This window comes from Sinohyriopsis cumingii, chromosome 1 (assembly GCF_028554795.1).
Source record: "Sinohyriopsis cumingii isolate HCF-2022 chromosome 1, ASM2855479v2, whole genome shotgun sequence".
Lineage (NCBI taxonomy): Eukaryota > Metazoa > Mollusca > Bivalvia > Unionida > Unionidae > Sinohyriopsis > Sinohyriopsis cumingii.
Window position 1 is genome coordinate 74471364 of NC_142961.1, and position 10816 is coordinate 74482179.

At 44.0% G+C, this 10816-nt stretch overlaps 1 protein-coding gene and 1 long non-coding RNA gene across 2 annotated transcripts; both read left to right on the forward strand.

The window, feature by feature from the left end:
• The first annotated feature begins 223 nt into the window (after positions 1-223).
• LOC149807130 (uncharacterized) lies at positions 224-1851 on the forward strand. Its single transcript, XR_016414436.1, has 2 exons — positions 224-679; positions 1470-1851. It is a non-coding gene; the product is annotated as an uncharacterized LOC149807130 (long non-coding RNA).
• Positions 1852-2094: 243 nt separating this feature from the next.
• On the forward strand, positions 2095-8487 carry LOC149807131 (uncharacterized). Its single transcript, XM_089962443.1, has 2 exons — positions 2095-7312; positions 8103-8487. The coding sequence occupies exon 1, from the start codon at positions 2367-2369 to the stop codon at positions 6708-6710; it is 4344 nt and encodes a 1447-aa protein (XP_089818569.1). The 5' UTR covers positions 2095-2366; the 3' UTR covers positions 6711-7312; positions 8103-8487.
• Positions 8488-10816: the final 2329 nt, after the last annotated feature.

Genomic DNA, 10816 nt, shown 5'->3' on the forward strand with positions numbered 1-10816 from the left:
CAGCACATAATTATATCATAGATGGTGGAATATCTAATTTTGGAATCTTGCTTAATTGGTCAAAAAGTAAAACTTCTTCAACACTTTTTATTTAAGTGTTGAATTATGTTAGATTTGATAATGGTCAATAAACCAAAAGAAGAGAAGAAGTTAAAGCCATCCCTTTGTAAAACCCGATTCCAAACATGCTTCAAATACGTTCTTCAATTTGGCTACCTGTGATGTTTTACCCCAACCCCTTGTATTATACATGTATTTATAAGTCTGTAAGTGGAGCCAGGTAAGCTTTGTTTTTCCAAGTACCTAAGTTGGCTAATCCTCTTACGTAACCCAGTCTTTGTTTGAGCTCTTGAGTGGAAATCTGGCGGGAATCTTTGTACATGGGAACACGTGACGTAGACAACTTCAAAGAGCCGGAAGCCGACAATGGTAGGCTGGACAGTACATGGGGACACACAGACTGACATTTTTATGATTGACAGTTCGATCAAATGACCAGAGTCCGTCGCCATCCAATCGGGATGCGTTGTAGGTGGGACTTGATTCGAGAAACTGGCATAAGACTTGTACAAGCCTGAAATTCGTCAGTTGGTGTTTAAGAGTCGCGGTGACACACACTCCGTTAGCCATTCGTAAAAATTGGCGGAATTTAGGAAATTCATGAAATAGCTTCGATCAGGTAAGTTTGATGTTACGTTGATTCTGCTTGATACGACTGCTGTTAATTGAAGAGAATTTGTCGTATGTATACATTTTACTTGTATTGAAGTATGAATAGTTAATCATGACCTTAATATTTTGCATTTTTTTCATGACTTTAGCTAGTACTTTTGTTTACGATTGATTACGATGTTGATTCGTTGCATCATTATTCATCATGTTACTATGTACACCTTATTGGTGAGGCGAAAATGTTCTCTTCTTTCGCTAGTAATATGTGTGCATATTATTTCGTGGATTATTACGTTTACGCCCTTTTGAAAGGACGATTTGTATTTGTGAAGAATTGTATTGCTCGCTAGCCGCTATAAGAATTAATATTGTAATTCTTTGCGTAGTTATATTTTGGTAGACAAGAAATTTGTTTTTTTTTGCCATTGAGTAACGGATTGCCGTTTATCACCCTTTGAATGTGAATATTGTGGATTTGGTACGCTTGTGTAGGAAATATATATAAATATATATAAATATATAGATAGTAATATTACTAATCGTAGTAATATTTTAGTACAATCATATTTGAAATATTTTGTATGTATATACTGATAGGGCTCAGTATGTAGATATTTGAATCCTTTGTGTGATTGTGTTATGGCGCCATTTTTGTAAGCGGCGGAAGTGTATAGGAATTTCGATGTGTGCGCATGCGCGACCCAAATGTCCCGCCTTAAACTGATGGTTCAGTTCAGTGACGTAGTGTGAGGGAAGATTTTTATAACCCTATGCTAATGCATTATACCTTTCAACAGGAAGCTTTCGGGGGACGAAAGAATTTCAGAGAATTTCGGGGGACGAGAGAAGTTCAGAGAATTTCGGGTGACGGTGAGAGATACCGAGTGAATTTCGGGTGACCTCAAGGGATACCGTCAAGGGTTCCGGATACTAGAAGAGGAACCGGAAGTCAAGATAACGGCAAGGAACAAGGATTATAGAAGAGGAAGCGGAAGTGGAGATCACGAAAGGAGAGAAAGACAAGGGAACGAAGAGATTTAGATGAGTAGCACTCAAGAAGGGAAAAATCTCCTCACACTGTGAACTTAAATGATGATCAAAGGGATCATTGGGTGAAAGAGAGACATTGATTACTTTAAATTCTTTTAAATTTCATTTATTAAATTGTTATTGTTTAAATTTCATCTTTGTATTTCTTTTAATTTAACTGTCGGCATTGCTGACTGGGGGCTCGTAGCCATAAATATATTTAGTCAATAAATAATATAGTGTCCAGAATTAACCTTCTCAATAAGGACCAGGGGAACTTCTCATAACTCGTTAAAGTCTATAAGAAGAACCCCACCCCTAGACAACCACTACACCCCCACAGTGGGCGCTTCGTCAGGGATATGAATTAGACATATATATTATTTTGGGACTTAAAGTTATTGGTAGAAGTATTAGTGAACAGTGTGAGATATTTTCCATTCTTTGTATTTGAAATTTTGTGATTTTCTCATCTTGTATTTTATTGTCATATGTGCAGGCTTTGTAGATCTTCCATTCATAGCAGTACGTGTGAAGCGGATATCGAACAAATATCTTACCTGAACGAAACTAGTTGTTGTCGACAGGTAAGTATTTAAACTGGTATTACAAATATCTGTATATTGTTTGAATTTTGAGACAAGGTATCACTTTACATTAGTATAATGGCTACCGAACGACAAATGATAAAGGAATACCGCGCCATGGGGTCGGAAGATCTTGGATACGAGGGAGATCGCCTGGCAACCTTTATAGAAGAAAGGATCAAGGAATGGAAGGCCGAAAAAGCAGCGGAAAGAGAAGCCCAGAGAGAACTAGCCAAGATAGCAGCGGACCAAGAGTTAGCCAAGATAGCAGCGGACCAAGAGTTAGCCAAGATAGCAGCGGACCGAGACGCCCAGAAAGAGCTGGAGCTAGCCAGACTCGCTCACACTCTGGAGATGGAAAGGGTCAGAGTTGAAGCTAGGACCAACGGACGGGACGACGCCAGTACAAGCTCTGGAACAACCGGCCGACCTTTCATCGACCACCGGATAGTCCAGATCAACATGGCACGCTTCAATGATAGGGAGGAGGCTATTGACGATTTTCTCGTCCAGTTTGAGAAACTCGCACGCGCTCATCAGGTCCCTGAACAGCACTGGGCCATTAATGTCTCAGCCTTTTTGCAAGGTGTAGCTCGGGAAGTCTACCACGGCTTAACTGCAGAAGAGGCTGATGACTACACTGCCCTCAAGAAGGCGCTTCTCTGCCATTACCGGCTGACCGCCGAGACTTACCGGAAACTTTTCCGGGACTCGGTGAAAAAGGTAACAGAGACCCACTCTCAATTCCACAACCGTGTTCGAGGTTTATTTGAGAAGTGGATGAAAATGGCCGAAGTCGAACGCACGTACGAAGGGCTACGCGAGGTAATACTCAAGGAACATGTCCTGGATACTTACCGTCGCGAGTTGACAGTTTTCTTAGCAGAAAGAGAACACCGGACGCTCGAAGAGATCGCTAACATGGCGGAGCGATACGAGCAGGCGCACTCGAAGAGTGGAGGTTCCGGGGTTGCTGACCGACCCCGACCCTCTGAGTCGCGTCGTATGGGGGAGGTTGAGCCGGCTGTCCGTAACCGTCAGGGCGACGGGAAGGTCGGAGGGGCACCTACAGGTAGGGCTGCCGCCTATCGACCTGGACAGGCCTCACCCACGAAACCAGGACTTGCAAGTCGGCGAGGGCCGCCGACATGTTTTAATTGCAAGCGCCTGGGGCATTTTGCCAGGGACTGTCCCAAGGGCAGGCAGACCCAGGTGAATGTCGTAGCTAAGAAGGAATGTGTGCCGGAAGCGAGTCGCAACCCAGCCAACCTTGCGGCCGCAACTGTCAATGGTGAAGGCGCCACCATCTTGTATGACACTGGGTGTAGCGTCCCCGCGCTTGTCGACAAGAAATATGTCAAGCCGGAGGACTATACAGGGGAGGTGATAGAAGTTCAGTACGCGAACTGCGCGCGTGACTCATTACCAGTAGCTGTCATTGACCTCGATTCACCATACGTGAAGGGGAAAATTGAAGCTGCTTGCTTGGAGGGGCTATCACATGACGTCATATTGGGTTGCCGTTATGTGTTACCCCAGCCGAACCCCGAAACCTGCACACCTATGCCAGTGAGTGATGTTGAAACCAGGACCATGAGTCGACAGCCGAAACAAAAGCCAATCCAAGTTACATCGACACCGGTTAGTAATGTTATTCCAGCGGAGTTAAGGAAGCTGCAACAGGAGGACGCAACTCTGGCGCAGTTGCACAAACACGCAGAAGCGGGAACAGAAAGGGAAACTCCGAACGGCGCGGTGAAGTTTGTCTACAAGAAGGGAATCTTGTATCGCCACGCCAGGAAACACAACGAACACTTCAAGCAAGTCGTCGTGCCAAAGGAAAAGCGTTGCGAAGTACTGAAACTTGCACACGAGAGTCTCATGGGTGGACACATGGGAATTGCTAAGACGCGTGACCGTCTTGTAAAAGAGTTTTACTGGCCAGGGGTCCAGGGAGACGTAAAACGGTTCTGTCTCTCCTGTGACAAATGCCAGAGAATGGCACCGAAAACGGATCAGCGACCCATCCCTTTGGGGAGTACGCCCCTTATCGATGAACCATTTAGACGTGTTGCCATGGATTTAATCGGACCGATAAAACCCGCGTCTGCGCACGGAAATCGATATATTTTAACGGTTGTCGATTATGCTACACGCTATCCGGAGGCCGTTGCGTTGCGTAACATTGACACGGAAACCGTCGCGGAAGCTCTGTTTGCGATCTGGTCAAGAGTCGGAGTGCCCGACGAGATCTTGACCGATCAAGGAACACAATTTATGAGTCGTGTGATGGCGGAGGTGAATCGTCTCATGTCGATTAAACGCCTCACGACTACACCGTATCACCCCCAATGTAACGGATTGGTCGAACGGTTTAATGGGACCTTGAAAACCACGCTCAAGAAATTGTGCGAAGGCCGCCCCAAGGATTGGGACCGGTATATTCCGGCCATGCTTTTTGCATACCGGGAAGTACCGCAAGCGAGTTTGGGGTTCTCTCCCTTTGAACTCTTGTACGGGAGAACCGTACGCGGTCCAATCGCCGTACTGAGACAGCTGTGGACAGACGACCACGCTGTAGAGGAAGTACGCACTACCTACCAGTACGTCGCGGACTTGCGCAACAAACTGGAAGAGGTTTGTTCTCTCGCGCAAGAAAATCTCAAACGAGCTAAGGCGCAACAGGCGAAAAATTACAATAAGCGCGCAAAACCACGTCAGTTTGAGGTAGGGGACAAAGTGTTGTTGTTGTTGCCCCAGGAACACAACAAGTTGCAAGTTTCCTGGAGGGGTCCATACGTCGTCACCAAGAAGGTCGGAGGTCAAACCTACCGGATACAGCTACCGACGAAAGAGAAATTGTACCATGCCAATTTGCTCAAGAGGTACCGGGAAAGGGAGACCGCCAGCGATTTTGTTGTCGCAGCGATAGTCACCGAGGATATCGAAGGCGATACGGAAGGTGCTAACACTGTCCCGAGCTGTCCATTAACGAGGGCCGAGACTCCGTCAGACGTGGAGTGTGACCCCATGTTAACTGAAGGGCAGCGGAACGAGATAGAGACCTTGCTGGCCGGATATTCCGACGTGCTAACAGAAAAACCCGGGAGGACGACGCTTGTCGAGTTCGGGTTAAAGATGGTGGACGACCGACCAGTTCAGCGTAAACCCTACCCCTTGCCCCACGCGAAACGACAAGTTGTAAGGGAAGAAATCGAGCAGATGATTGCTCTGGGAGTAATCGAACCTGCCGACTCTCCGTACAGCTCACCAGTAGTCTTAGTGCAGAAGAAGGACGGCACCCATCGGTTCTGCGTCGACTACCGGAAGCTGAATCAGGTGACAGAATTTCAAGTTGAAATGCTACCTGACCCCGAACATATCTTCGCTTCGGTCTCGAAAGCGAAATATTTTTCCAAACTGGATTTGTCCAAGGGGTATTGGCAAATTCCGGTAAGGAAAGAAGACCGACCGAAGCTTGCTTTTGCTACTCCCGACGGGACATACCAATGGTTGGTGATGCCGTTCGGGGTACAAAACGCGCCCAGCGTCTTTACCAGAATGATGCGGAAGTTGTTGGAGCCCTTGCGCGATAGGGGTGTCCACAACTTCATGGATGACCTCTTGTTAGCTACAGAGACATGGGGTGAACACCTCGCTCTGTTAGCTGACGTTTTGGAGCGGCTACGTCAGGAGGGCTTGACAGCCCGCCCTTCCAAATGTCACCTTGGTTTCAGGACATTAGACTATTTAGGACATACCCTGAGCCAAGGCACGCTGTCTCCAGAGAAGTCGAAGGTGGAGCAGTTGAGAAACGCCGCACGCCCCACCACGAAAACGGAAGTGAGGTCATTCCTGGGACTGGCCGGATATTACCGGAGGTATGTCGCTAATTTCAGCGCGATTGCGGGCCCGTTGTCTGACCTAACCAAGAAACGGACCCCGAGTAAGTTCGTTTGGACAGATGCGTGTGAGCACGCATTCCAAACGCTAAAGGATAGACTTACATCCGACGCAGTTGTTCGTCTACCGGACTTGGATAAAGAATTCGTTCTGCGCACCGATGCATGCGACACGGGACTGGGAGCAGTACTGCTCCAGGAGCATGACAAGACGCTTTTTCCTGTCGCATACGGCAGCCGGAAGTTGTCTGCTGCCGAGAAGAATTACTCAGTATCGGAGAGGGAATGTCTCGGAATCGTGTTCGGCATATCACGGTTCGAGCGATACCTATATGGACGTAAGTTCATATTGGAGACCGACCACCAACCACTCGCCTATCTGGCGCAGGCAAAGTTGTCCAATGGTCGATTGATGCGATGGTCACTGTTTTTACAGCAGTACCAGATGCAGATCAGATACGTGAAAGGATCTGAAAACGTAGGCGCAGATTTCATGAGTAGAAGCACCGAAATGATATAGATCATTTGTTATATTTTCGTGTTCATACTCAGTTTAGCATTTAGTTCATTTTGCTGATTTTGTTCTTTATATCGTGTAACACTTTTGCTTTTTTAGTTTGAGTGAATAAAATCCTGATTTTATTCTCAAGCGTGGGGGGATGTGATGTTTTACCCCAACCCCTTGTATTATACATGTATTTATAAGTCTGTAAGTGGAGCCAGGTAAGCTTTGTTTTTCCAAGTACCTAAGTTGGCTAATCCTCTTACGTAACCCAGTCTTTGTTTGAGCTCTTGAGTGGAAATCTGGCGGGAATCTTTGTACATGGGAACACGTGACGTAGACAACTTCAAAGAGCCGGAAGCCGACAATGGTAGGCTGGACAGTACATGGGGACACACAGACTGACATTTTTATGATTGACAGTTCGATCAAATGACCAGAGTCCGTCGCCATCCAATCGGGATGCGTTGTAGGTGGGACTTGATTCGAGAAACTGGCATAAGACTTGTACAAGCCTGAAATTCGTCAGTTGGTGTTTAAGAGTCGCGGTGACACACACTCCGTTAGCCATTCGTAAAAATTGGCGGAATTTAGGAAATTCATGAAATAGCTTCGATCAGGTAAGTTTGATGTTACGTTGATTCTGCTTGATACGACTGCTGTTAATTGAAGAGAATTTGTCGTATGTATACATTTTACTTGTATTGAAGTATGAATAGTTAATCATGACCTTAATATTTTGCATTTTTTTCATGACTTTAGCTAGTACTTTTGTTTACGATTGATTACGATGTTGATTCGTTGCATCATTATTCATCATGTTACTATGTACACCTTATTGGTGAGGCGAAAATGTTCTCTTCCTTCGCTAGTAATATGTGTGCATATTATTTCGTGGATTATTACGTTTACGCCCTTTTGAAAGGACGATTTGTATTTGTGAAGAATTGTATTGCTCGCTAGCCGCTATAAGAATTAATATTGTAATTCTTTGCGTAGTTATATTTTGGTAGACAAGAAATTTGTTTTTTTTTGCCATTGAGTAACGGATTGCCGTTTATCACCCTTTGAATGTGAATATTGTGGATTTGGTACGCTTGTGTAGGAAATATATATAAATATATATAAATATATAGATAGTAATATTACTAATCGTAGTAATATTTTAGTACAATCATATTTGAAATATTTTGTATGTATATACTGATAGGGCTCAGTATGTAGATATTTGAATCCTTTGTGTGATTGTGTTATGGCGCCATTTTTGTAAGCGGCGGAAGTGTATAGGAATTTCGATGTGTGCGCATGCGCGACCCAAATGTCCCGCCTTAAACTGATGGTTCAGTTCAGTGACGTAGTGTGAGGGAAGATTTTTATAACCCTATGCTAATGCATTATACCTTTCAACAGGAAGCTTTCGGGGGACGAAAGAATTTCAGAGAATTTCGGGGGACGAGAGAAGTTCAGAGAATTTCGGGTGACGGTGAGAGATACCGAGTGAATTTCGGGTGACCTCAAGGGATACCGTCAAGGGTTCCGGATACTAGAAGAGGAACCGGAAGTCAAGATAACGGCAAGGAACAAGGATTATAGAAGAGGAAGTGGAAGTGGAGATCACGAAAGGAGAGAAAGACAAGGGAACGAAGAGATTTAGATGAGTAGCACTCAAGAAGGGAAAAATCTCCTCACACTGTGAACTTAAATGATGATCAAAGGGATCATTGGGTGAAAGAGAGACATTGATTACTTTAAATTCTTTTAAATTTCATTTATTAAATTGTTATTGTTTAAATTTCATCTTTGTATTTCTTTTAATTTAACTGTCGGCATTGCTGACTGGGGGCTCGTAGCCATAAATATATTTAGTCAATAAATAATATAGTGTCCAGAATTAACCTTCTCAATAAGGACCAGGGGAACTTCTCATAACTCGTTAAAGTCTATAAGAAGAACCCCACCCCTAGACAACCAGGACACCCCCACACTACCCTTAATGCTAGTTAAACAATATCGTGCCAAGGAAACACCATTATTAGCTCCATTTATTTGTAAGCATCTTAGTTTCTGCATCTTTTAGCTCGGTATGGATTTGTAGGACTATCCTATTAGTCAGGTAAAATACCTCTATGCAATCAATACATTATTAACTAATTGGTATTTAGCATGCCTGATGGGCTGTGCTTAGCTGTTCGTACTGACCATGAAGCCCTGGTTTGACCTGTCGCTTCGTTACAATTTTTTTATTTTGTTGCTGCTGCTTGTGATTTAATGCTATGTCCAGCGTAAGATAGCCTGTACCGGCGTCCAGTATAACTGGTGGAGGAAGAATCAGAGTAAATTTCGGTAAGAACCACCGCCCCACGGGAAGTTACTGGCAAGATTTCTCACACACCCACATACGATAAGACGGAGATTTGAGCCCACGCAGGCAGGTGAAATGGATGTGATCGGAAAAGACGGGCGCTTCAGCTCCCTCGCCCACCCTGTGTCTTTCATCTTTGTATGTGGATAGATCGTACACTCCATACACTATTTCAAAGTCTCAATAAATGACACCTGATTTTTAATTAAATATGATCTTTTTAAAAATGTGACAACTAATCCCTTATCGGGCATTGATAATTATTGAGTTGCCTGCATTTCGACGCTCATATTGTTGTGTGATATATTTTCTGGTGTACTGAAGATTTTTTTTGAATTTTTACAACTGATTGTTTGTTAGCTTGTGTTGATCCAAATATTTGTAAATCTTTAATGCTAATGTAATGATCTCTCTCAGTTTCATAAAATAAAATTCAAATGTTCAAGTGCTTATTTTTTCTCTTTGTATCATCCTAATTGCTCAAATGTTTCATCTTCAAGCACGCACGCATGTACACACACAAATTTCAGCTTGTGTAGTCTCAAGCCCACCAAATATTAGACTAACTGGGAAGGGTCCAAACCGAGAAGATGAATTTCAGCAAACATAGGATCCATTAAAAACATCTATTCCATCCATCACACACACACACACACACACACACACACACACACACACACACAAAATTACATGTAATTCAACAAACATGCCATCCACCATAACTTCTATACCATCCAACAATCCATTGAAGGTGATTGTTTAGGGGCATTGACGGACAAACACCTCAAGATCCTGAGTTTTGCTAGCGGTGTTTCCAAATATTACGGCTACCAATACCGAGACCGATTGGGAGAAATGCATGCCAGCTGCAAAGTCAAAAGAATTAACATTGAATTATCGAGTGTGTCAGGTGGTGAACGTTGACGTGCTGAAAGAAGCTCCGCTGTCTGGAGAAGACCAATACTTTGGCGTGACCACCTTGGAGTCACGAAAGGTTCTACGGTTACAGATCCACCAAATCATCAGTCGCACTTTCGAAAAAGTATATCCATTCGTGTACCAGAAACGAGTGCAATATCCAGACCACAATACCGTAAGCACACTCCAAGAGCGAGTATAAAAATGGACGACCTCCAAGACTGACACTTCGATACGACTGTATACGCAGATATAGAAAAAATGAGCTATTCCACACAAATACAAGCGAGCGAGGGGCTCAAGTTCAGTGATAAACTCGAATGCGATGTTGTGATGTGCAATGGCATCGATGCCATATACTGCGACGTCATCGATGCAGTACGGCATGGTGGCTTCTCTACTATTGGAGCTTTGCGAGGTGTCATACGAAAGTTTTCTTCAGATGGAATACTCCCCCTCTTTTCAAGATAAAAGTCGATACTTGCTACTTCTGTCGGAAGAAAGAGCGTTGGTCTTCAGAGTGTCTAGACCGTCAGAAAGCAAGATATATGTCAAAGGAGACAAAAGTCAAGATACCTGTTATCATTTTATAGAGAAAGGACATTGGTCTTCAGCCTGTCCTAAGAAACAACTGTAGCAAGAGGAAGAAAGGGTTTCGAACAGGAAGAAGAGATACCCTCAACAAAGGAAGAACCCCGTCACGTCCAGAAGCAGTAGAAATGAAGACGAGAGGAGAGTGAGGAAGAAGAAGAGAAACATGTGACAGTGAAGAAATTCAACAGGAAAAAAAAAACACCAAAAAAAACAGAGAATGAACAACGACAAAAAAGAAGTCTGTGAACTT

Excerpts from the sequence above, each read along its gene's own strand:
- LOC149807131 (XM_089962443.1), top strand. The coding sequence starts at position 2,367 with ATGGCTACCGAACGACAAATGATAAAGGAATACCGCGCCATGGGGTCG.